Genomic DNA, 27464 nt, shown 5'->3' on the forward strand with positions numbered 1-27464 from the left:
TTTTTTTTTTTTTTTTTTTTTTTTTTTTTTTTTTTTTTTTTTGCATTTTTTGCCTTATTCGACGACAAGTTTGTAACTGCACAAAGCTTTAAAATGCATTTGCTAGGGAAGGTTTCCACACCCTTAAGAGTGTTTTGTTCTCCTTCCCAACTAACGTGGGACATCCCAATCCACCTCCCTTCAGGGTCTAGCGTCCTCGCTGACCTTTCCCTTTCGGACTTCCCCTAAACAAAGCTTTAAAATGCATCTGTTAGTGGAATGTTTCCATACCCTTAAGAGTGTTTTGTTCTCCTCCACAACCAATGTGGGACATCACAACCCACCTCCCCTTTGAGGTCTAGCGTCCTCGTTGACACTCGTTGCTTTCTCCAATTAATGTGGGACCACCACCAAATCCACCCCTTTGGGGCCAGCGTCCTTACTAGGACACTGCCTCGTGTCTACCCCATTTAGGGAACAGCCTCCTCGCTGGCACATAACCCGATGCTTGGCTCTGATACCATTTGTAACAACCCACATCCACCGCTAGCAGATATTGTCATTTTTTAGCTTTCCCTTTCAGGGTTTCCCTCGAGACTTTAAAATGCGAAACATCACAATTGACACCGACAAGTTAAATAAACATTTTTAATTATATAACATTTTTGTATTGATATGTTTATGATGTCACTAAGAATGGTTTTAAATTATTTTAAATATGTAATCTTTATGGATATTTTAAAATTTGGATAAAGGAATATGATCACGGTACTCATTCTTACTCTTGTGAGGATTCAATCGAGTGTTCTTATAATCTGGGGCTCTTTTTTTTACCAAAATACTTCTCCGGCACTCATGTAGTTCTTACTGAATGTGAACAATATCATATCATTGTAAACACTATAGAGTGTCATTATCCCTAATAAGTGGTATCAGAGTCGTGCTCCTAACTTAGCCATGTTAGTAGAATCTCGAGGTGTCGAACAAAGAAGTTGTGATCTATAAGGTGTGTTCATAGTGAAGATATGTGATAGAGCGCTATGGGATTGTCGATGTGCTCTAGAGAAAACGAATTGACTTGGATAGTACTAGGCAAATAGATGAATATTTGAGGGAAGACTGGGTGGTATTTAATAAAAATATCCTGAACTTTTTTTTTTTCTGGGGAAAACCATCTTTTTCAACGTATTTCTAGGAGAGCTAGCTAGCTTCGAGTTCGAGTGGCATTTCACTCCTAACCACAACTCATCCGGTAGAAATTTCTCGATTTCGAAATGTATCGAACGTCACTTAGCTCCTCGGCAAACTTTGGTTGCAAAGACTTTATCCTTAGACACGTCTCAGCAATACAAAAAAATTTAAAAGATATTTACTGTCGATATACCACGGAAATAGTTACTAGACACCTCATAAATTATCTATTTTTAATGTTAATTTTGAAAGTTAAGTTAGTATTTCTTCTGAAAAGTGGTATAGACAATAAGATTATTTATTAAGGTTTTTGAAAACTTTAAGGATATTTTTGAAACACTTTTGAAAGTTAAAAGATACATGTGAAAACCTTTCGAAAATTCAAAGGTATTTTTTAAATAAAATATTAACGACTTTCATTTAATTATCGAAATTCATTAGTATTTTTGAAACACCGTATTGACAATAAGTTAAAAAACTTAAAGAGTATGAATGAAACTTTTGAAAATTCAAGAGTATTTTTGAATTTTACTTTTAATAACAGTCAAGACTACCGCTAACTAGTAGATATTATCCACTTTAGCTCGTTACGTATCACCATCAGTTTCACGGTTATAAACGTGTATATTATGGGGATATTTTCACACCCTTATAAGAAATGTTTTATTCCTTTCTCCAACCGATGTGAGATTTCACAATCTACCACTTGAGTTCCATCGTCCTTGCTTACCATTTGTAACAATCCAAGCCCACTACTAGCATATATTGTCTACTTTGACCCGTTACGTACCGCCGTCAACCTCACAATTTTAAAACACATATATGGGAGAGAGATTTCCGCACATTTATAAACAATTAAAGAATGTTTCGTTCCACTCTCAGCTGACCTGAGATAGATTAAAAAAAACTCGAACTTTATCGACATTTATTGCAATCTTGGTATGTGTAGGGTTAGTTGAGAGTGGTTGAATAGGCGAATTGGCAACGTGCAAGCAACAACTAAGAACTACTTTATTTATTCTCTTGCTTTCCTCTTTAATTGCCTCCATCAAAATCTCTCTTTTTGGATCTTCGTTAATCGATCAAGAATCTCTTAAATATTTCAATAAAGTCAAACTCAATAATTATATGAGCACGTCGTTCGAGAGAGGAACAAATCATTCCTTATAAGAGTATGAAAACTGTGAAGTTGACGGTGATATGTAACGGGCCAAAGTGGACAATATCTGTTAACGATAGACTTGGGCTTTTACAAATAGTATCAGAGCTAGTCATTGGACAATGTGAGACATTGGTCGGAGTAGGGTTAGACCCTCTCTATAGTAGATGTTTTTTAAGACTGTGAGGCTGACGACGATACATAATGGACAAAAACAATATATGCTAGTGGTGGGCTTGAGCTGTTACAAATTAGAGTCAAACACCAAGCGATGTACCAATGAAGACGTTGGCCTCTAAGGGGGGGTGGACTGTGAGATCCCACATCGTTGGAGAGGGGAAAAAAACATTCCTTATATGGGTGTGGAAACCTTTCCTTAGCTGACACGTTTTAAAACCGTGAGGCTGATGAAGATACGTAACGGGCCAAAACGGACAATATGTGTTAGCGATGGGCTTGGGCTATTACAAATGTGAGATCACACATTGTTGGAAAGGGGAACGAAACATTCCTTATAAAAGTGTGGAAACCTCTCCCTAGCAGACTCGTTTCAAAATCGTGAGGCTGATGGTGATATGTAATAGGCCAAAACAGATAATATCTATTAGCAGTGGGCTTGGGCTGTTACAAATGGTATCAGAGCAGTCACCAGACGGTGCAAGGTACTTATCTGAGTAGGGCTAGACCCTCTCTATAGTAGGTATGTTTTAAAACCGTGAAGTTGACGATGATACGTAACGAGCCAAAACAGACAATATCTGCTAGCGGTGAGTTTGGGCTGTTACACATTTTATTAGAAAGAAAGTTTTGAAGTAAGAATAGAAATGACTAATGGTAGAGTTGTCTGCAAAAGGGCTGAATACTAGTAAATATCAAGGCTTTCGTTGTCGGCTCAACATGGTGCTATGAACGAAGACTAGTGTTAAAATATATCACTAGCCCAATAGGGTTAAGCCCAATAATTATATAAGCCAATTATCAATATATCACTAGCCCAATTCGGTTTAGCAACCTTATTGAAGTATAAGACCTTTAGATATAAAATATTTAAGAACCCTAAAACAATAAAGAATCACTATTACGTTGTTAATCAAATATTTAAGGAAATAAAACTTGTTTGAGATTCGAATCGCCCCACAAACAAGATTGTTCAAATAAAACCTGAATGATTTTAAGCATGCAACCTAAACCTTTAATATTGTTTTATTTTTTTAAATATTTAATTTTAGATCCCACATTGGTTAGAGAGGGAAACGAAACGTTCCTTATAAAGTGTGTGGAAATCTTTCCGTAGTAGATATGTTTTAAAATTGTGAGGCTTACGACGATAGGTCAAAACGGACACTATCTAATAGACGAATCAAGTTGAAATACGTTAATAAAACAATAATCTAATAATATCAATAAATTAACCTCAATTCTCAACGAAGGATTCTGCACCTTAGATGGCGAGAGTTCATAGTCGAAAGCATCACTAGCTTACTCTTTGACCCGAGTCAAAAACAACCTCAATTCTCAACAAAAATTGCCAACAACTTTACTTTCACTATGTTTTGTCTTAATTGTCTCGAAAAAAAATATTGTCTTCAAACTTTGGTATTTTTGTAAATATATTAGTGTCATTTCAACGGTAAAATCACCTCATAGATTGTCGATAACCGATCGTTTACCGTGACATTATAATTAAGTTATAAGTTTAGTTTCAAGATGATATATAACGAGATAACGTTTTGAAAAAGTTTGAAAAATTATAAAAACTTTTAATATTTTAAATCTAATAAATTATTAAAATTAAGTGGTTAATGGATCGTTTAACTTTACATGTTCAATGTTTTTTAATATTCTCGAAAAAAAAAAAAAAACCTTTAATAGATATTTTCGTAGAAGTAATATTTAATCTCGAACATTTATTTGAAATAATTTGATTATTTAATTTAGTCCGAAATTATTATTAAAATTTATGAAATTAACTCATATTAAATTGAATTAAAAGAAATATTTTTAAAAACTTTTTGAAGGTATTACTTTCTATTTACCATATACCTAAAATAATTTTAAATAACGCATCCATTTAACCTGCAAGAATCAATCTCGAAAAAAATATCGAGGTTGGATGTAACGGTAATTTAGAATCGAAGTTTTCTCAACTTCAAGTTGTCGCATAACCGCCTTATGCTAATTGCTAACACTAAACTAGTCGTGCCGGTTCGAATCCTCTAACCATGCCAGTACCCACTTTGTCTCTTGACTTTCCTTCGGGTAGACTAATGCACCTTCTCTTAGTACGGGATGCTATCTTGTGAAAAGTTTGATCCCGCTAGAGGAAAGAGCATTTCTCAAACAATGAGATCTCTCGCTTTCCGGGAACAGTAAGGTAAACAAAACTCCCTTTCAATCAAGGACTTTGAGCGAATAATCGAACTTGGGGAAAGATTTGTTCCGGTTAACGAAACAAAAAGGAGATTTTATTCTTTCTTGTCTCACTTTTTATATATAAATATAAATTTTATAGAAAATATATAAAAAAAAATGAAAAACATTTTGTTTGAAGAATTGAAATAAGAGGGCAGGACGCGGACGGAAAAGCTTCCGGCATCGCGAAAAACATGATGTCACGTGAAAGCGACAGCATTTGGATTAACTTCCTCCACCTACCAATTTCCTTCCTACTTCTTCGGAGTCTTCAATGATCCAATTTTCCACGATATCTGTTCGTCACCTCTCACGGTTTTGTTCTCTCTCACTCTGCGTTTCGATATGTTTTAGATACAAACACACCAGAGCAACGATCTCTGTTTCACCTCAATTTATCTTGTTTTCTGTGCCATTTGGATATTGATTATGGCTATGGCGCTTCCCTTTACCTCCAGTCAACTCTCATGGAGATCTACCGATTGTTCCCAATCTCTCCCTTTCCTCTTCTCTCGTTATCGCCTCACTGGTCCGTATTTGCTTCAAAGTTGCGTTGGAAGTGGAGTTCGGCGTTCAGCGAACCGTGATTGTCGAGTTTTTTGCCAATCTAATAAGGTGATTTGTGAAGTACCTTTTGGATGTATGGATTGAGATTTAGGTTAGTGAGAATTAGTTGTGATTGGATAGGTCTTTCCTTGAATTTTAAGCCTCAGTTATATTTGTTTTTGGTCGTTGTAGCAAGAAATTTCTTACTCATTTTTCCATTTTTGCGCTATGGTTTCCTTTTGTGTGCCTAATTAAAGATCCCATGGGTGTCAGTTCTTATTAATTCTGGTCTCTGTGGTGGGGTTAGTGATACGGAACGACAAAGAACAAGCTGTATTTATTTCTTGGATTACTGGTAGAAAGGAGATCAATAATGTTCTTTACGGCCAAAATTGATTTCTACCTACTTTTGATGGTTTTCCATTTTGCTGAGGATCTTGAGTTGATTTAGGTATAGCAATTGAAAATGGTATTTGGAACGAAATTGCTTTAAATAACTGGCTGGAATAATGTTTATTCTATAATTGTAGTCTTTAAGTAACTTCTTGCAATACGTGTTGTACTCTACTATTCACCTAACCTATTAAGTTTGGTGGGACTTTTGAAGAGGTGTGAGATGTCGTTAGCCTGTTCAAATTAGAAGTCTAAGTTCTGAGGGTGTTTGCTTACACAGTCAATATGATCTTCTTCGCAAGAGGAATAGTGAGACTCAAAGATCATATTTGTATTAGCTTCTCCTTTGCCTCTGTTTTTTGGAATGCCCTTATCCAAGCTTTTGGTATAATTGAACGGGTTGATTTCAAATTTGGCTATCAAATGAAATTTGACATGGTTGTTCAAACAAAACTTTCAACCGTATATGAATTTTTTGATATTTCTTTTTCTGGCTTTCTCTCATTTCCTCTTCCCTGTCCTTTTCTCCCTCTCGCTCTCACTTCCCCATTTCAGCTTCTTGGCTTTCTTGTTCCCCCATCCATCCCCCTTCTCCTCCCTTCATCATTCTGATACAAAATTTTAGGTCATTCGTACAAAAAATCCCTTTTGGCAGGACCACCCTCATGCCCAAAAACATTACCATTAATCTTCACACTATGTTGGTGGTCCACCCTAACCAGAAGCAGGAAATTCCCTTTGGAATAATATGGTCAAAATCTTCCTTTGGATCACATGGGTGGACAGTAATTATCACATCATGGAATAGAGAGTATATATTTCTACTTACTTGATCTTATTTTGTCTACAGAAGTCACTTGGTGCAAACTTGGGATTTTTTTTGCAACTACTCTCTTTCTTATATTTGTACCAATTGGAAGGCTTTGTAACCCCAGTTACCCTTTGGCTTTAAGAATTTGCATCGAGAAACTCCCAATCAATCTAATCAAAGGTTCTTTTCAACATTGAGCTTAATGACGACCTCTTTTCTCTTTTTCCTCTTCCATTACCAATGAGTTCACTGGCTACGAGAGATGCATCGAGAATTTCTCTGCCAGTAACAAAGCAGACTGATACTCAATGATGGTAGAGGGAAGGACCATCTTGAGTCTCTATGAGAGGACTGTTGGCATGATTTTGTACATACAAGATATAAGGTTAATGAGTTTGTAGCCCCCCACAGATTTTGCTTCCGTTTTCTTGGGAATAAGGAAATATGTATTTCGTTGAGACTTGCTTTGATGATGTCATTACGAAAAAGTTTTGGAAAATTCTTTTGATATCAGGCTTAAGAATGTTTCAAACCTTTTCATAGAACTCTGCTGTGAAGCCGTTCAGAACGGCGTCTTATTAGAGCCCAAATCTTTAACCTCTTGCCAAATTTCCTCTTCCGTGAATTTTTTCTCTAATTCCAATGCCTGTTGGTGTGAAATAGGATTCCAGTTGAGAGGGGTAGGTAGGAGTCTGAGACCCATCCTTTTTAGTGTTTAGCTTTTCATAGAATTTGATGAACTCGCTTTCAATCTATTGGTCAGTAAATACTCTTCTGCCTTATGTGTTGAGAATTTCCATAATGGTGTTTTTTTTTTCTTCTTCTGGCAGCAACAGTACGGTGGAAGAAACTGGAATTGGTATTCCTTTCATATAACCATTCAGCCAACTCCCTCAGCTACTGTTCTTTCCGTGTAGATATGGAGCCATTTGTCTATTTGTTCCATGTTTTAACAGTACCTTTTAAGGCTTTTAATTTCTCAATAAATCTGTGTCCAGGCCAGCCTCTCAAAGGAGAGTTGATTGGGATAGTGGTCAGAAGTGTCAAATCTCTTATTAACCCAAAAGTTTAACCTGATGGGTTATGATAAATTTAATGATATGTAAACACTCTATCACTCCTCATTCGTGGGCTGTGATACCATGTTAAATTACTAATTAACCTAAAAACTTAAGCTGATGGGTTAGTGATAAATTTAATATTATGTTTAACACACTAGAAGGAAATTACGTTTTCAAGCCTTTTCACCAATTCATTAGGAAACCTCAAATTGAAGGATTTGGGAGAGGTACTTTAAGTGCTTTTAGGATTTCCAAAATCGCTTTTGCTTGTCTGACAATACACTGCAGAAATTTTAGAAGTGCTTTTTTATTGGCTAAAATCATTTTTCGTATCTCCCATTAATATACCTGGATGGACCCTCTGAAGTATAAATGCTTCTTTAAGAAGTTCTTATCGACAAAGTGCTTCACATAAAAAATCACAATTCTTTAAAGTCATTCTAAACTCACTTGCAGTTGATAGAAATCAGCTTCCACGCCCTTAGTGATGGATTATGTATTCAAACTTTCATTTACTAGTTATTGAAACTATTAATTCCCTATATGACATCAAATTTTCATGATGTTTTGCCGGAGGTATCATGAATATCAATGCTTTGTCTTAATTCATTCTCCCATTCTTCTTCGCGTGATAAGATGTTTGCATTTTGATGTTATCATGCTATTTTCTTTAAACTTATTGAATTTTTTTCCTCCATTATAATGTAGACAGAGACATTGCAGTTAAGGAGATATTCTCCACTCCTCGAAAGTTCTTTCGTGCCAGGTAATAGTGCAACAGTATCTGATGAGTGGCAAGCAGTTCCTGATATTTGGAGGTCTTCAGCAGAGAGGTATGGCGATCGGGTAGCATTAGTGGATCCATACCATAATCCTGCTTCAAAAATGACTTATAAGGAGGTCAGCTTTCTATACTTCATATTGGTTTATGTTTCCATTTTATTTTTTCTTACGGAAAATATGATCCTAATATGTGTTCCTTCTTACTTATCAGTTAGTTGAACTTGATATCATACTGTGGCTAAAATTTAGGACCTGTTCCACATTTTCAATTCTTCCCCAAAGAATTTAAATATTAGTGGATTGTAGCTGGGGACTTAAGTCCTATAGATTGATGGATGACCATCTCGTAGTTTTCACTGGGATATGACATTACTTGTACAATAGCCCAAAAAATGAGTACATGCATGTCAAAGGATAAATTTAAACATAGCGGCAGCGTTCAAAAACACCTTGGATTTTATTACTTCTGAACCTTTTTCTTTTAACGTCATAAGCAGAATGGAATTTATAGCAATGTTTTGTTTGGATTTGGAAGCTTAAGAAAGATGTTAGATACAGTTCGTCAGTTGGTTAAGCAGGAGTAGAGCATAAATATGAGGATAAATGTTACACCACCTTGGACTTCCTGACTTCTGAACCTTTTTCTTTTAATTATAAATTTGAAAATAATTAATTCTATCACCTTTTATGCAATGAATAAGCGGGTAATTATGGCTATGAGTGAATAATGCATTCATACCCTTTTGTTAGTTATGAATTATTTGCTTGTTATTCAGCAAGTACTAATTAATTTTAAGATAAAGTAATGACGCTGAGTTTATATTTTGTATTATTACTAAAGTGAATCACTTGTGTCATTTATTATTATTATTATTTTGGAGATGACCAATGTGATTTAAATCATGAAATAACCATTTTAGTACTTATTTTCAAGATATTTCAAACTTGAAATTGAATTTGTCTTGTTACCATATTTTTATAGAAGCATAGAACTCTAGCTTCCCCAACATTCCTCACATATACCATCGGTTAAACCCTAAAGTCTGCTTCAGTCAGTGATTATTATTATTTTTGTTTTAGCAGGGAACCAACACGCCATCTTGTTTCTTATATTACTTTTAAATCTAACATGTACAAATACTTTATCGTATTTACATTTTAATTTTAATTTTTTTAATTTTCAGTTAGAACAAAGTATCTTGAACTTCTCTGAAGGCCTTAGAGCCATTGGAATAAAGCCAGATGAAAAGATTGCACTCTTTGCTGATAATTCATGTCGATGGCTTGTTGCTGATCAAGGTATGTTTTGATGATAAAGAGTTACATTTAATTTTCTTGCCTTGATATGTCATTAGCTAGTATACTGTTACCCTTTATTCCTTATTTTCCTTCCATCCTCTAGATTGATATATTATGTTCTTCTCCGGCCAAGGAGATAAGAATTCTCATTTCTACAAGAGGGGACCAAACAGGGATTCATAGCCTTGTTATGCAGTAGGAAGAATGTACAATATAAATTTTCATCATGAATAACTGTTCAAGCAAAAATTAGTGTCCTCAAGTTGAAACCAAACTGTTTTTGAAGTAATAATGGGAAACCTAAAATCGTGAGTGATTTCAGTTATACTGGTGAGACACTTGATCTGCAGTCAGTTGGTATGTATATGCTATTTATGGATTATGGTCCCTCATTAGATTTCTTGTTTCCTTTTAGGCTTAGATTTTGAAGATCTTCTGTAGTAATTCTTTAGGAAGTATTTTGTATTGCTGGAGATCCTTCTTTAATTGGATTTCCTTTTGTGGGCTTGGTTTTTTGTGTGCCCTAGTATTCTTTTAATTTTCTCAATGAAAGTTGTTATGCATTTTTTTTTGTTGAAAAACTCAAGAGTAAAATGTAGGCAAAAGTCAAAATTGAAGTTTGTATATGTTTGAAGCGAGCAATAAGTTCATCTAAATTTTGTCAGGGAAGGTCGCATTTGTTTCATAGAAAATTTGTCGACCATTTAGGATTTGAAAACTGTCTTATTGGTAGTTTAGCTTCTACACTTTTTCCTTATATTTTTTTATCATTTGGATTCAGGTATTATGACAATGGGAGCAATTAATGTTGTTAGAGGTTCAAGATCATCTAGTGAGGAGCTGTTGCAAATATACAATCACTCTGAAAGGTTTGTTTGAAGCCTAATTCAGTCAAGAGTCGGAAGTATTTACATTATTCTATATACAGAGTCTGCTTTAGTTTGATCATTATTTTATATTAAAGACGTGGATGCCACACACATCAATTTCTAAAAAAATAGGGCAATGATACATAAAATTGGTTCCTATGTAGTTTGGTTAATTTTTCCTTTTTTCATTTCTCTACAAATTGCTTTACCATAGTCTTATGTTACTGAGATAGTAACGGTTTTAATGTCAACTATTTTTCCTTATAAACTATATCATATACATTAAATGATTCTACTTTTATTCTTCACAGTGTAGCATTAGTTGTGGACAACCCTGAATTGTTCAATCGAATTGTAGAAACATTCCATTTGAAGGCATCCATGAGATGTGTCATTCTTCTATGGGGAGAAAAATCTAGCCTGGCTCATGAGGGAATGGATGGCATTGCAGTTTTTGATTACAATGACATCGTGGATATGGGACAAAAGTGTCGTAAAGTTATGCTTGATTCTCATGATGCTAGTAAGTTGTTTAGCTTTTTGTCAAGAAATTCGGACTCAGAAATCATAGCAGATTTTACTGTTTTATCTCTTTGAACTTAGTCTTGTTCATACATTTAAGAATCTAAGATGACATCCCATCTCTCTATTTTGAGGCCTGAGGGTTTATAATTTAAAGGTTAACAGACATCAAAAGAAGGGATCCTGGTGTAAACTTGCGCTAAAAGAATATTATATCTACTTTGCATAAATTGTTTGGATGTCTTTAGAAAGACAAGATCTGGCCATCTTATTGTTCTCATTCTTGAAATCACTAGTTTAAACTTAGTGTTTTAAAATAACTAGGCATTTTTGTCCTTTAAAAACCATATCAACATTTTGTGTAACTCTTTGGACAATCTAGTGGAGGTTTTGGCAGGAAAAAATAACTCGTTGGCAACCTATTAATGTTGTATCTTCCGGCCTCTACCTTTCTTTTCATTCAGTCGATCTACTAAGTGAACTTGAAATTTTCCCTCTATTTTTCTTGATAAATAGATTTAGTTTTCATGCCATCCAATCTGTTCAAAGTTGTCTAGGTAACAAGCTTGACAAAAACTTTATTATTTCTGTTTCTTTTTCCTTTTTGCGAAGGCTATCATTTTGCCATAATAAATCTAATCTTGCACATCTAAAATGCTTAAACTTTACTTGGTACTTGGTTACCTCCCAATCCCATTTCTCTATCTTTTAATTTTCTCATGGAACTGATCCACAGAGCAGCATTATACATATGAAGCTATCAGCTTGGATGATATTGCTACACTTGTATATACAAGTGGCACAACTGGAAACCCTAAAGGTGTCATGCTTACCCATCGAAATTTATTGCACCAGGTTTGTTTGATTACTCTCGTTCAGTTGTTTTTGTAGTACGAGGCTACTGGAACCATAATTCTCACTACATATTTGATGCTTTTTCTGTGTTCATTAATCTGTTTATGAGTTTGGTGTTTATGTTTGATTGCCACGTATTCTTATGTTTAGGCAGTTATGTCGGGGCTAATTAAAGTTCTAAAAGTCTTATTAAAGAATTTGTTTAATGATCTTTTAATATATTATTTTTCATTAATCTATCTATGACTTATGTGTGTGTGTGATATCTTCTCAATGGCTGCTTTGTATGTCAAAACATTTTTCAGATAAAGAATTTGTGGGATGTAGTGCCTGCGAAAGTTGGGGATAAATTTCTAAGTATGCTTCCACCTTGGCATGCATACGAACGGGCTTGTGAATATTTCATATTTACATTTGGAGTGGAGCAAGCTTACACAACAATAAGAAACTTAAAGGTACCTTTCCACTGCTTAAGATTGTGTAACTGCCCGTGAGCTTTACAATGATCATTCTCTTGGGGATTTTGGTTGTTTAGTGAGAAAATATTTCTAAGAATTTAGGTGTTTTGTTCCTAGTAGAGGGGTGTTAAAAAGATTGTGTGGAAGAACTCGATGAACCCAATCTAACCTATACAACGTGGGTTGGGTTAGATTTAAATAAGTTAAAATTTTATGGGTTAGATTGGTTCATGGATTCATTCAAATGAGTTTTTGTTGAACCGAATCATTCGTTCAAATGAGTTTTGGTTGAACCGAATCATCGAACTTGTTATTAACAATAATAAAAATTTCTTACGGCACAATTGTATACATATATTTATTTTAGTCGTTGCTTTTTGGTTCGGTTCTCCCTTTTTCCTTCATATTTTTGGGTTCAGTTCTAGTTTGGCACTCAAAGCACGCTGAATCGAACCAATTACATCCCTAACCATTTGACTTTTTATATTTTATTTTTGAAAATTGTGCTTGTTTCTTTACCATTTATTTACCATGGTTTCATCTTTTTTAAGAAAAATATTAGGATTCATAGTCAAATTCCAAAAACAATAACTTCTTAGAAATTACTTTTTTACTTTTCAATACTTCGGTTGAATTTTGAATCGTCGCTATAAAGTGGATAACAAGACAAAAAATGCATAGGTGGAAATAATGTTTATAAACTTACTTTCCGATACCCAAAAACTAAATGGTTATTATAGGACTTTATTTGTTTATTTATTTTTATTTTATGAGAAACATGCATTCCTTCAATTCATTGAAATGTAAAATTACAATTATACTGGAAATATGATTGTTTTTTTTTTTTTTTAACTCCTCCCATTTGAGTTTGTTAGGACGATCTTCGTCAATATCAACCAGACTACTTGATTTCTGTTCCATTGGTGTACGAAACACTATACAGGTACTTGGGGTCTCTCTGCCTCGTTGATATATTTAATATTATTTTTCTTGGAATTGTAAATTAGAAGTTAAATGATTTTGTTGAATTGCTTGAACTTTTAGGGATCTTTGGTGCATATTCCAAAATAGTTTTAGGTTAAATTACAGCTTCAATCTTTCAAGTATCTAAACTTTCAGTTTGAGACTAATAGGTCCCAAAATATTTAAAATATCTAGTACGTCCCTTAAATTTAAATGTGTTTCAGATTGGGGTACCCGACATATTTGACATTTGTAAAAATTAGTTGATCTATTAGATATAATTTTTTTTTTAATTTACTGGACCCTAATTAAAATTTTAGGCACCGGACACTATTGAAAGTTAAAAGACCTATTACACACTCTGCATAGTTCAGAGACTTTTGGGCACAAAATTGAAAGTTTAAAGATCTCATTTGACTCCTTTTTAAAGTTTATGGTCAAAATAGACTCAAACTTGAAAGTTCAATGACTAAACTTATAATTCAACCATACTTTTATTATCTATTTTCCTCCTATTTTTATCATATGGTATTAAATTTCTATAATTAAAGGTGATTAATTTTGAGACATATCACATATATTAGCCCAAACAGATTACATAATCAGGGTTTTCCATACTCCAAATCTAATAGTAAAGAGCATTAATGGCTTTTCCCAAAAATGAAAAGTTTGAAACATCTCCATGAAATTTGTTTAATGACATTCTTTAAGATTTTGTCAGTAATACTGTCAAATGTAGGTGCTTATGAATCTCCCAAACTTTTAATTTCTTTTGATATCTCTTTGCTTGTTAAAGCGTCACTTCATCTAGCCGTCTTTTATATACATCAAAGAAAAATAATTAGTATTTCCTCTTCTATCTCCTTGTTCTTCACTTTACTAAAACCTTCTTTTATAGCTAACTCCAAAATGTCATTCATTCATTCATTTTTTTCTTTTTTTTTTTGGCTACTAGACAAGCGAAAAAAGACGAGTTCTTATCTCCTCTTTTTACCCCATTAGGCTCTACTTTTGCACACGTCATATAGTTCTCTTTTTCCACTCTTTCCTTGGTTCTTTCTCCTCTCTGTTAAGGCCTCCTTTTCTTCCTTTAGGTCTAAGCTGTTTATATTTTCCTCTAGGCTTCCCTTCAAGATAGAATACTGTCTTAGTTTTCTAGGCATTATGTTTTAATTTCTCCAAATTTCTTAGCTTTTTTATTAGAATATGTGGTCGAAGTACCCATCATTTTTACGTTTCATGGAACTTGTTCCAAGTTGTTGGCTGGCTTGGCCATACGGTTATTAACATTCTCTTTCCATATGTCCTACCCTTGTTGTCTTAGTTATATGTTCAGATGGCTCTTCATGGTTTTATGATCTCATGATTCTCCCAGCCATATTGTGTGTGTATATACATGTATATTAGCTCTTCATGGTTTTATGATCTCATGATTCTCCCAGCCATATTGTGTGTGTATATACATGTATATTAATTATACTCTGCCTTTTTCCAGTGGAATTCAGAAGCAAATATTGTGTGTGTATATACATGTATATTAATTATACTCTGCCTTTTTCCAGTGGAATTCAGAAGCAAATATTGTGTGTGTATAACAACTTGTTCCAAGTTGTTGGCTGGCTTAGCCATACTGTTATTAACATTCTCTTTCCATATGTCCTACCCTTGTTGTCTTAGTTATATGTTCAGATGGCTCTTCATGGTTTTATGATCTCATGATTCTCCCAGCCATATTGTGTGTGTATATACATGTATATTAGCTCTTCATGGTTTTATGATCTCATGATTCTCCCAGCCATATTGTGTGTGTATATACATGTATATTAATTATACTCTGCCTTTTTCCAGTGGAATTCAGAAGCAAATATTGTGTGTGTATATACATGTATATTAATTATACTCTGCCTTTTTCCAGTGGAATTCAGAAGCAAATATTGTGTGTGTATAACAACTTGTTCCAAGTTGTTGGCTGGCTTAGCCATACTGTTATTAACATTCTCTTTCCATATGTCCTACCCTTGTTGTCTTAGTTATATGTTCAGATGGCTCTTCATGGTTTTATGATCTCATGATTCTCCCAGCCATATTGTGTGTGTATATACATGTATATTAATTATACTCTGCCTTTTTCCAGTGGAATTCAGAAGCAAATATCAGCAAGCTCAAATGCACGTAAGCTTCTTGTGCTTGCATTTATCAAGGTCAGCTTAGTTTATATGAAGCTGAAGAGGATCTACGAGGTTTGGGATTGAAACTTCTTTGCCATCAAACTGTTTTTAACTACATTCTTAATTCTTGTTCATATAAATCACTTTGGGAGGGGAAATCCTCTATTCTTTCAGGGGAAACCTTAGATATTCTATTAGGAACTCTCACGCTGACCCTCCGTTAACATTTCTATGAAATTAGCAATATTCCTAGAACTGGACTAAAACGTAAAATCTTGCTCTCATTATCAAATTAATTAGGGATGCATGGCAATATTTCCAGATTTAAGTTGATTAGTGGTGTATTCGCATCAACAAGTACTTATGTAATCAAGGTTTCCATCTCTAAATTATGAGAACAGCATAATAGTTGGCTTTAGTTTATTTTCCTAATTCATTTCAATGTCAACGACCAGACAGTATGGGATATTCCGTTGTTACTTCTGCAAAATTGGATTTTATTTGCAGTTATTGTTACTTCTTTTTTTTTTTTTTTTTTCTTCTTCTTCCTTTAATTTGATTTAGTTTCTTATTTTAAAAGCATATATATAGGACATCTTGTCGTATTTCTCCTTTTTTTTCTTCTTTCTTTAATTTGTTTTAGTTTCTTATTTTAAAAAAATATATAGCCATTCTTATTGAGACCTAGTTACATATGATCTACTATTTTATGATTTCATGTTTTTCCCTCAGGGAACCTATCTAACAAGAAGCGAGGCTCAACCTTCTCATATTGTATCTGCATTGGACTGGTTATTTGCAAGAACGGCTGCTGCAATATTGTGGCCAATTCATATGCTGGCAAAAAAAATAGTCTATAGCAAAGTTCAATCTGCAGTTGGCATATGGAAGGTCTTCTTCTTTCTTTAATTCAATAAATTCCCTATAACTTGCATGCATAACATAATCGCTTGATTTTTTTTTCTTTTGTGGGGGGGGGGGGGGGGGGGNGGGGGGGGGGGGAACTTGGTGCTAATTTCTTCTCTAATGACATTTTTTATTACTAACCTATGGAGGTCTAATATGTAGTTAGAAACTGACCACAGCACTCGGTTCACTCATGATTTTGACGCACCATATTTGCATGAACGGTGTTCCCTCTGAAAAAAGAATTGCTTGAAAGAAATTCCATAGAACAAGTGTGGCTAAAACATTTGAAAATCATTTTAATTTACATTTTAAGGACTGGACGTCTGACTTTGTATTTAATTCAATTAAACAAGTGGATGAAGCTTCTCTTCTAGTGACTTTTTCTTTGTCTGTTCTGACTAATCAAACTCAGTCTACTTATAACTTTTCCTTTCTATAGTTTCCTTATTGCGTACTAATTGTTCTTTTCACCTACGGTTCCTTTTTTTTTTCCTCTGTGGGTGTTTTCTGACAGTTTTAACGTCTTTATACACTCTTTATTTGGATATTTTTATGACATGATTTTTTTTTTTTTTTTTCTGTCGCACATATTCCATTTATGATATATTTTATTCATAAAGTGATCAATCATGTCAAAAATGAAGAAGAAAACTACCAGTAATTGCTAACATTCTAATTTACGTGCCTGACATGTCATGGACACAACTTTATGCTTCATAGACAAAATTTTCTTTAGAACAAGTTTTGGATCGACAGACTCAATCTGAGAAGACGGTTTTTCAGTTTGTATTATCTTATGAATATTGTCACCAAACATCTTATTTTTATTCGGGTACCTTGGAAACTATTACATTTATTGACAAGGCTCTTGAGATTTGAAGGATAACTAACCTTCTCTAGAATCTGCAGGCAGGCATAAGTGGAGGGGGCAGTTTACCTTCACATGTTGATCTTTTTTTTGAGGTCAGATGCTTAAATACGTTTGATAATTATTATCAAATTTCTTTGCTTACAATTTATATGGTCAAGCATTCTTTCAGGCAATTGGCATTACAGTGCAGAATGGTTACGGTTTAACAGAATGTTCTCCTGTAATTGCTGCTCGACGACCTACCTGCAATGTAAGAAACGTCAAAAAGTCAATCTCTATGGATGGATATCGTACTTCTGCATATTAATTTCATTTTATCTGGAACAATATACATTCTAATATTCTAGGTAGCTTTCTAATTGGATGCCATCCTCGTATAAAACATACATATTTTAGTAAAATTTAGAGTGTGATGGCAATATTTTGACAGAGTAATATCAAATTTTTTCCATGGAAATTTTGAGATTCCATACCAGCATCGTCTAACCGTTATAGATCATCTGCTGCTTGTATCTACTCTTCTTTGTTATGGATATAAATCAGTATCATATTGGGTTGAAGTGATGCCAACCCTTAATTAGCAACCATCGGTGGTCATTTCCCCTGTTTCATAGTTGGAAGCTGCCCTTGTAAATTTCAAACTAGCAGCTTTTATTGTTCTGGCTATGAAATGGCTTTAGAACATTGTCATGACCTTTCTACCTGTGGACTAGAATACAACATACAACTCTGATGTCTTTAAATCAGCTCTTTAAGAAGATATATTATGTACTTCTTGACTCCTGTGCTAAGATTAGTTTTGTTATTTGCTTCATTTTGTTTTCGAACTTTTCTACACCTATTGGCAGATTATATGACAATTATGCAGATTTTAACTTTTAAAGGTTCTTGGTTCGGTTGGACATCCAATTCGGCATACAGAGTTTAGGATTGTAGATATGGAAACAGGAGATGTCCTCCCACCTGGATCAAGAGGCATTGTTGAAGTTAAGGGACCTCAAGTGATGAAAGGTTACTATAAGGTATTTTCACGTCTGAATCACCTATAATGAACACTTCAAAATCCTTATGTTGTGATGTTCTTCATTAATATCAAATTCATCCAATAATTATTAGATCCTACAACTATATATATACCATAAATGATGTCTTAGTTCGAAATTTTGATATTTCTTAAGAACTGTTATGTCGTGCAGCTCTGTAGTTGACTTCTCTTTTATGGAGATCACTTATATGCACATCTGTAATTATTTTTCCAGGAACATATAGGTGTAGGTGCTGTTATCTCCTGTATATGAATTAGTATAGTTTTACTTACTAATTATATTAATTAGTGTAAATATAAAATACAATCCTTAAGGCATTAAATTAACGACAAGAAAGAACTGGATATAATTATTATGTCCAGATTTTATCCGTAGTAAATTGCTAGGTCACATATGCTTTAACCCTCTCCCATCCAAGAATGAAGGGGAAAACACCCTTCCATTACTGAATTTCCTTCTGTACATGAAAAATATTGCTCATTAAGTTTTAAATTCACTAGACTAATTTATGGTTTTAACAAATAATTTTCATTTGATTTGATATCAGAATTCATCTGCCACACAACAAGTCTTGGACAAAGAGGGTTGGTTTAGCACTGGGGATATCGGGTGGATTGCTCCTCACCATTCGATAGGCCGGAGTCGTCGTTGTGGAGGTGTAATTGTTCTTGATGGGCGGGCAAAAGATACTATAGTTCTCTCAACAGGTAAAAAGCTAATAAAGTGAATTAATCTGAGGAAGACAAAAGAGTTCAGTTCTTTTGCCCCCTTCATGTATTTGTTTCTCATTACCTAGTGTTAACAGAAAAATAAGAACATGGAGGAAGTCTCTGTTAAGATATTTTATCTAATTGAAATCTCTGGTCTACAATTTTCTAACCATTTCAAATCTATCTTTCTTGGGGAAAATAGGTGAAAATGTTGAACCAACGGTGCTTGAAGAAGCTGCCATGAGAAGTAGTCTCATACAACAAATTGTGGTTATTGGCCAGGTGGAGTGAAAACATCTCATGTCATATATCATATCCGTGTATTGACTAGTCTGCTTTCCTTGACTACTTTTTTCGTGAATTTCTTGTACCATTACTTTACATAACCCAGGATCAACGACGACTAGGAGCGATTATAGTTCCGAATGAGGAAGAAGTATTATCTGCAGCAAGGAAATTGTCTGTTGCAGATTCAAGTACAGCTGATTTTAGCAATGAAACATTGAAAAATCTGATTTACAGTGAAGTGAGAAAATGGTGAGTCTTCATTTCTTCTTTTCCTATTTTCATCTTATACCTGGTTTAACAATTTGGGGAATCCTTTCCGTGAACTCATACGTATTTTTGTTGGCTTTAGTGTAATGGGTTTGTAACCGCCTAAGCTCACCGTTAGCAGATATTGTCCTCTTTGGGTTTTTCCTCTGAGGTTTTCCCTCCAGGTTTTTAAAATGCGTCTGCTAGGGAGAGGTTTTCATACCCTTATAAAAAATATTTCGTTCCTCTCTCCAACTGACGTGGGATCTCACAATCCACCCCCCTTCAGGGCCCAGCGTCCTCGCTGGCACTCGTTCATCTCTCCAATCGGTGTGGGATTTCACAATTCACGCCCCTTCGGGGCCTAGCGTTCTCGCTGACACACTGCCCGTTGTCTGGCTCTGATACCCTTTGTAGTAGCCCAAGCCCACTGCTAGCATATATTGTCCTCTTTGAGTTTTCTCTTTCGGGCTTTCCCTCCAGGTTTTTAAAACGCGTCTGCTAAGGAAAGGTTTCTGGACCCTTATAAAGAATGCTTCATGCCCCTCTCCAACCAATGAGGTATCTCACAGTGTTCGGAAATATACGTACCCATATTTTTCTGCCACGACGTATATTTTGTGTTGTTGGCCTTTGTCCTGTTCGATTTGTTTAGATATGATCCAAGCAAGTTCAAGTGTACAAATAGCATCACCCAATACGATATTTTAGTACAAAACCAAATATAACACTTGGGCTAATGCCCAAGTTAGTAAGGAGAGTAAGTTGTTGAATTAACAATGTAGTCAAAGCAAAGGGGGTTTTCAATGATTCTTCTGTTGTGTTAAACTGCCTTTTGCAACTTTATTTGCTAAGAAGCAAGTCAATGTAAACCTGATGTTTTTCAATTCCTATTTATATTTGTGATATTCCCATATGTGATTTTCCCATGTTTAGTCTAATTCTGAGAAGAACGAAAGATCATCGATAGCAATATAATACTTTGATTTCATGCAGGACTTCAGAATGTCCATTTCAAATTGGACCAATCCTCATTGTCAATGAACCATTCACAGTATGAAACTCTTGCTCACCATCATCATCTGATTTTGATATCTAAAAGCTTGCACTTTTGCCAATCCTTTCATTGACTTCACAACATTTTGTATTGTAGATCGACAATGGTTTAATGACCCCTACAATGAAGGTTCGAAGAGACAAAGTTGCTGGTTATTACAAGAAGGAAATTGAGAACCTTTTCAAGTAACTTGGGAGATTTTAAGTCAAGTCAAAGTTATGTTCATTTTCAGGTAAACAAAGCATAATAAATTTACAGGCAATAAGTTCTATTAGTCTCTGGCTTGGACAAAAGCTTTGAGATTATCCTGTTTATGAAACTCTTACCATTTTAACTCTTATATAAATCATTGGATTTCCTTTCTAAGTTTGTCACATGGATAACGATCGATGAGAGGATGGCTTCTCTCTCACGGATAAATTACTTCTCTGCATTAATATTTTTCCGTAAAACCCGACATGTTCGATTTCCGACCACTTTTAAACAAGAAAAGAGAACTACCCTCTAAGCTTAAGTATCCCTCGATGACTTATAGGATACAAGTAACTCGAAGGACAGGCCAAAAGAATCTTGTTTAGGGGTGAATTAGATAACTCGTGATCTAGTGTTGGTGCTATGATTGCAATTAAGCCTATGGTGTGTTTAGTTTATGATTTGGAAACAATAAATTTAATAAAAAAGCAAAAATCTCAATTAAATTAATGTTGTTGTATTTGGTAATGTAATGTATTAAGAAACAATAAAATAATAGATTCTTTTAGAAAAGTGTTTGGTTAGGTTTCAATTTTTATTGATAAATGAGAATAAGATATTGACTTTGTGAGTTTTCTTTCATGGAATTGGTTTTGGACCACCTAATCAACACTTAATTATATGGGTTTTCAAATTAAGTAATGTAATTTAATTTTCTTACGAGATTAGGTGAGGTGTCTAATCTAACCCGAACATTCATGATGGGAATATATAAATAGACACTTATGTTTGTAGTTTTACTTCTATTAAAATAATATATATCGTTCATTTTTATATTAGATTCTTTCATTTTTAATCATAATTTTTCATGTTTGTTTCAGTTTGGTTCTCGAATTATAAAATTTTTTTTATAGGTTCTTGAACTTTCAACTTTGTGTCTATTTATATTTTAATAAAATGTTTAGTATGTTTTCAAGTGTTTACTTATGTATAATAAGTGATACTTGAGGCCGTCTGGAATTTTAAAAGGAATAGTTTGAGTTAGGGTTTTGTAAGCATGCCTAAAGTTGAGACGTATCAAGATTAACCTAGATATTTCTAGTCGAATTAGATGTAACAACGTTGGCGCATGCCAATTTTGTCTTAGACGGACCGGTAGTCGTGTCATGTTCTAGGCTTGATCTCACCTACAACATTATTTTCGTCCCATTAAATTTTAATTAATTTTATAATATTAATTATACTACCATGAAATCAATTTTTTTTTTTTTTAATGTTTTTTTGCTTCCACATTTTTTTAAAGGTAACAATAATGGGTTGAAAGATGGGGCATTGATGGGAAAAAGATATGGCATTTGATGAACATAAAGTTATTTTTGTGATTTTTGGGTGTTCAATTATTACCATTTTCTTTCACAAAATTAGAAACCAAATATTTTGTGGTTTAATTTTCAACCCATTACTTATTATCAACTATTGAATAGTAACGCGAAAAAAAAAAATATATCATCTTTATGATTTTGTCATTATCTAATTATTTTCGAATGGATCCATTCAACGATAAATAGGAAAATAATAATAATAATGATAGAAAAAAAAAGAAGAAGCATATTTAACTATTTTTTTCCACCTAATTATTGTCGAAATTTAAAAAAAAATCCTAAAAAAAACATTTTATTCCCTAAACTTTATAGAATTAATAATTAGATTAATTAAATTCTTCATTTTTCATAAATATTCTCCAGATGTCATTTTAAAATCAACCATATATAATTTTTCACATTTGTATAAAATTATTTAAATATATAAATTAACGTAATATATGGAGAAAAAAAAAATTATAATTCAATAAATAATAGTGAATTTTCATTCAATTCTTATTGTTTTTTTTCTTAATTTTATTTTTCTCGACATATTTCGGAAGATTTCTTTTTAAATTACTAAATTTATTTGAGTAATTTTTCCTAATTTAAATAAATGTGAGTGGTTTTCATAACTTACTTTTTATTTATTAAAAAAAACACTAAATTAAAATTGGTCAACAAAAAGTATTTTTTTTAATTATTAAAAAACAATAACAACAGATGACAATGACATGTCTTAAAATAAATAAAAGTCATAAGAATCACTCATCTCGAATATGTCACGTGTCAGCCTCATGGACAATTGTATTTAATAATCTAAATAATTAGTAGCTTTTAGAGAGTCATAAATAGCTAAAATATACTTTAATTTTCAAGTACAATGGAGTACATAATACTTCTTTACACGTGGTTCACGCATATGCACATGGACTCACTAAACAAACTCATTAACCGACTCTTTAGGCCAGATTATGCACTAGTGCACACGTTATCGTAATCAACTGAAAGGAAAGGAACGCGAATAACATCGTGCTGTACGCATTTGTACATAACTTTTCGTTAGTCATCGGCTACGTGAGCTTATGCTAGCCTATAGTTAGACCTAGCGGGTACGTAAGCAAACCCACTTAATGTGTCTACAAGCGTGTGCACGGGCAACACCAACTATACCTAAAAACTATCACATTCATTTATACCGTTTTTCCACGTTGAAAAATCTTTTCTGAAATTTTTAGAACGACATGTTAAATTATTTGATTCAGTGATTTGAATTTAGATTTACACCAAAGGAATTCATCTTCTAATACGATTTCATGATTTCCGTTGAATTATTTTAAAAAAGTTATGACTATTTTTTAATTTAATTTGAAAAAGTGACCTTATGAAAATGAAATAAAATCCAAAAAAGTAATCTCAAATAAATGGAATGCCACTTTAACTTTGATTAATTTGATACATTTTACGATTTTCTATCAAATTTTAAATTATATAAAATATATTTTTGTTTAATTTTTAAAAATTATAATATATTATTAAGGTTATATTTAATAATATAAAGTATACCGAGTATATATTTACAAATAGTATTACAGTAGTGATGAACAACCGTATAAATTATATATTCATAAATTGGTCGTGGCCGCCTACATAAGTTACTAAATAATAGATAGTTGCAACCTGATTGTTAAGTCATGGACTCTCTATAATGGTATGATATTGTCTACTGTGAGTATAAGTTCTCATTGCTTTGCTTTAGACTTCTCCAAAAGAGGTCGGAGATAGTATTCCTTAATTATAAACCCATGATTATTGTCTAAATTAACGGGTGAGACTTTCATTCAATCATTGACCATAGTTTATATTTCTTTATATAAGCAAAAATAAATGTTTTCGTCGATGTTTGTCATAAGTCTACTAGGGTTGGTTTAAAACAAACTTAAAACTACATCGAGTGTTTTAATAATAAAAAAAATTATTGTTCGATGTATAATTAAGATCAACCTCATCATTTCCGGATATATATAATTTATTCTTTTGTTTTGGATTATCACTGATTGGTTCAAAAAAAATATAATGGATATATATCACCAACCTAATTTGGATCTCTATTATTATTATTATTATTATTATTATGTTACTTTTCAAAAAAGAAATTGATTTTCCATTAAATTTAATTAATTCTTTACTTTATATACAAACTATTTAATAATCTTTATTAAAATCTATATAATTTTTTTGTCGTATTATTTAAGATTTAGAGGTGAAAGTCTCGTTCAATAATTTTCAATGAATCCAAGTCAAAAGATTAAAAAATAGGAAAATTAAAATAGAAAATAAAATTAATTATAAAATTTTACTTTAATTCTATTTAATAATAGAATTTTAAATATTTATTTATTTTTTTAAAAAAATAATTTTGCACCTTTCTCTCTTAATTAATTCAATTTTCTTAAAGTTTTATTGATTTAATGTGATTTCCCCTCAAATTTATGTATTTATAGAATTCTTTAATTAATATACTCGTACAATTTTTTATTTATTTCTTTGGTACTAATGTGTAAATAAAAAATTAAATAAATAAAACATCTTAATAAACTGAATAATATTACGAACATAATTTTTAAAAATTAAAATATAACCTTGTTAATATCGAAAACAAGAGATTTGAGACAGGGTGGATCTTATATTTTATTAATAAAGTGATTGTGTTCCAATTATTAATTAATTAATAGGAAGATTAGATATTTTAAGTCCATTAATTAATTAATTAATTAATTAATTAATTAATTAATTATATCCTTCCCAGGATTAGACTGCCACGTGATGAATTAAACCTCAAGTCTGATTGCCTTTATTAATGGTCGCAACCTCATCATCTGATTGCGACGTGGGAAGAAATTATTAAATAATAAAATAATAATAGGATTGTTCTTTACGACTTTTATTTATTTTTGGATCACGTTGTTATCTTTCTCGATAATATAAAATAATAATAATAATAATACATTAAAAAATTATTAAAAAAAACCACCGCCGCATCCTCACAGACTAACACGTGTTCTTCCACGATGTTGATGTCACTCAACATAAAGTTACTCCATTCAAACGCATTTAACTATAAAATTTCCATAATCGAGTTACAAAAAATGACAGTGCACCTTGTTCATATAAATAATCTATTTTTTTCTCAACTTCTCCTTTATTTCTTGCTGATGTGGAATTATCACTGTCCTTTACTATTGTTTTGACAAAATTTCGGACTTGAAACAGTGTGATGGTAACTTAGAATAAAAATTTATATAACTACATTGTTTAGGTCACTACCACACTGTTCAAGGTCCAAACTTAAAAGGGTAGTTTTGGAATTTTTACAGAGAGTCCAAGCATTGGAACTTTAACAAAAAGTTATAGTATTTTTAAAATAATGACAAGATTGAAGAGTATTTTTTTTTTTATGTATAATTTAGCCTTATTTAATGGTTAAATTAATAAAAATATCCCTGAACTTTCTATTTTATCTACAAAAATATTTTTCATCCTTTAAAAAGTTTAATAATATTCTTAATCTTTTAAAAGAAAGAAAAAAACTAAATCTAACCGCACTATTAATATTTTATTTAGTTTTAACATTTTAAAAAATTAAAAGTTTTTTTTTATGAGATTTTAAAAATAACATTAACATTCATTACATTTATAAAAAAAAATTCTTACCGTCAATATTACTCAGCAAAATTAAATTTTTTAATATTATTCATCAAATTTAATAAAATATATATATAGATAGATAGACAGACCCATGTTTACATATACACATATATACATCACACGTTAGACCAGATACACATACATACATCACACGGTGGACCCGAAAAAAGATTGATTCAATAATATATATATATATATATATTTGTTTAAATCAATAAATAAAAAGAAGAAAAAAACAATTTAAACTGATGAACCATCCAAAAAAGAAAAAGAAAATGCCAAAAATTGTAAGAAAATTCCACGTTATTATTTCCAAGAAACCGACACCTCACACGCACGAATCTAAACACGTGTGGATGAGTTCAACCGTCGGATAATATTCAAATAAATTAATTTTAGGGCAAAATTATTGGATGTTTTATTTTTTGTAAAATTATTTTTCAAAATTTAGAAATTAAAAGGATATGCTTTGGAACTACAAAAATAAAACAGATATCAATTTGAAGAAAAAAACAGTATTTTAGTCAAAAAAATAAAAATAAAAAAAATGTAAAATTACAGATACATCCCCCCTGGACATATTTGGTTACTGCCATTTTTTTGACATGCATATGGACCCAATATGTAATTTCATTCCAAATAAAATCTTAGCAAGAATATTAAATTCTAACCAATAATTACTTTATATATTAAAAAAAAACCAATATGTCCCTGAATATTTTTTTAATTATAAAACAAATCTTCCATTTTTAAAAAGTTTTTCAAATTTAAAATATTTTGTATGAACATATACATATTAAAATTTTTATTTAAATATAAATTTACTTGTATATTTTAATTTAATTATATTTAATTATATTTGGAATAAGTTCAATTTTGGTGGGCATGCTTTATTTTTATCTTAAATTTGACTGGTTTTAGTTTTTGCTTTTTTTAGGAAGCATTTAATTATTTAATTTAAAAAGAAAATTTTGATATTTAAATGGAATAAAAAGAAATGTAATATCAAGATTATGTAGCTTGCTTTCTTATAAACCCATTTTCATAACCTATTTGATAATAATTTTAGATATTTTTGTTATATACTATTTTAGATTAATTATTATATGATATTTCCTTCAAATAAAAATGTTACTATATTCATATAACATTTCATTAATAGATTATTAAATTCACTGTTTAATATTATTATTATTTATTTTATTTTTTTTTAGATTTCTCCATTTCAGATTTTTTTTTTTTTTTAAAAAAATATAAATTATTCTTAACTATTTTTAATAATAATATTTAAATAAATAAAGAAAAGCTGTCGTTATTTATAGTGTCCGTTGTGAAGTCTGTGAAATTGCTATTTTGTTTGCTATCCATATTTTTCTGTGGTAAGAGAGCGATCGATTCTTGAAGGGAAGGAGCTATGGCGGATGAAGCAAGGAACGGGAATGGCCATGCCTGTTGCCGCCATGGACCGGGCTACGCCACTCCTCTCGAAGCCATGTCCGGTCCTCGAGAGACTTTGATCTACGTCACCGCCGTTTACACCGGTAACGTTCATTACCACCACTGGAGTATCTTCATCTTTTTTTTTTTTTTTTTTTTTTTTTTTTTTT

At 32.2% G+C, this 27464-nt stretch overlaps 2 protein-coding genes and 1 long non-coding RNA gene across 4 annotated transcripts in view; 2 read left to right on the plus strand and 1 right to left on the minus strand.

The window, feature by feature from the left end:
• Positions 1 to 17831, minus strand: part of LOC111460050 — a 20507-nt gene extending 2676 nt beyond the window's left edge. Inside the window, exons 1-2 of the long non-coding RNA XR_002713364.1 lie at positions 17821 to 17831; positions 1816 to 1818 (exon numbers count right to left, since the gene is read on the minus strand). This is a non-coding gene — a long non-coding RNA (uncharacterized LOC111460050). The remainder of the gene's footprint in view (positions 1 to 1815; positions 1819 to 17820) is intronic.
• On the plus strand, positions 4897 to 20962 carry LOC111460048 (probable acyl-activating enzyme 16, chloroplastic). 2 transcript variants are annotated; one of them, XM_023103130.1, is made up of 18 exons: positions 4897 to 5356; positions 8261 to 8452; positions 9520 to 9634; positions 10416 to 10503; positions 10815 to 11026; positions 11762 to 11880; positions 12186 to 12335; positions 13214 to 13281; positions 15436 to 15541; positions 16202 to 16360; positions 17288 to 17341; positions 17419 to 17499; positions 18134 to 18271; positions 18843 to 19002; positions 19208 to 19287; positions 19397 to 19542; positions 20536 to 20593; positions 20693 to 20962. In XM_023103130.1, the coding sequence occupies exons 1-18, from the start codon at positions 5171 to 5173 to the stop codon at positions 20783 to 20785; spliced, it is 2205 nt and encodes a 734-aa protein (XP_022958898.1). In that variant the 5' UTR covers positions 4897 to 5170; the 3' UTR covers positions 20786 to 20962. The 2 variants fall into 2 exon arrangements, with proteins under 2 accessions (XP_022958898.1, XP_022958899.1); XM_023103131.1 differs by lacking the exon at positions 4897 to 5356 and adding an exon at positions 7428 to 8128.
• Positions 20963 to 27188: 6226 nt separating this feature from the next.
• Positions 27189 to 27464, plus strand: part of LOC111460049 (selenium-binding protein 1-like) — a 4737-nt gene continuing 4461 nt past the window's right edge. The window contains exon 1 of the mRNA XM_023103132.1: positions 27189 to 27398. Within this exon, the coding sequence (XP_022958900.1) occupies positions 27272 to 27398 (127 nt within the window). The 5' untranslated portion in view covers positions 27189 to 27271. The remainder of the gene's footprint in view (positions 27399 to 27464) is intronic.

This window comes from Cucurbita moschata, unplaced genomic scaffold (assembly GCF_002738365.1).
Source record: "Cucurbita moschata cultivar Rifu unplaced genomic scaffold, Cmos_1.0 Cmo_Scf00023, whole genome shotgun sequence".
Classification (NCBI taxonomy): domain Eukaryota; kingdom Viridiplantae; phylum Streptophyta; class Magnoliopsida; order Cucurbitales; family Cucurbitaceae; genus Cucurbita; species Cucurbita moschata.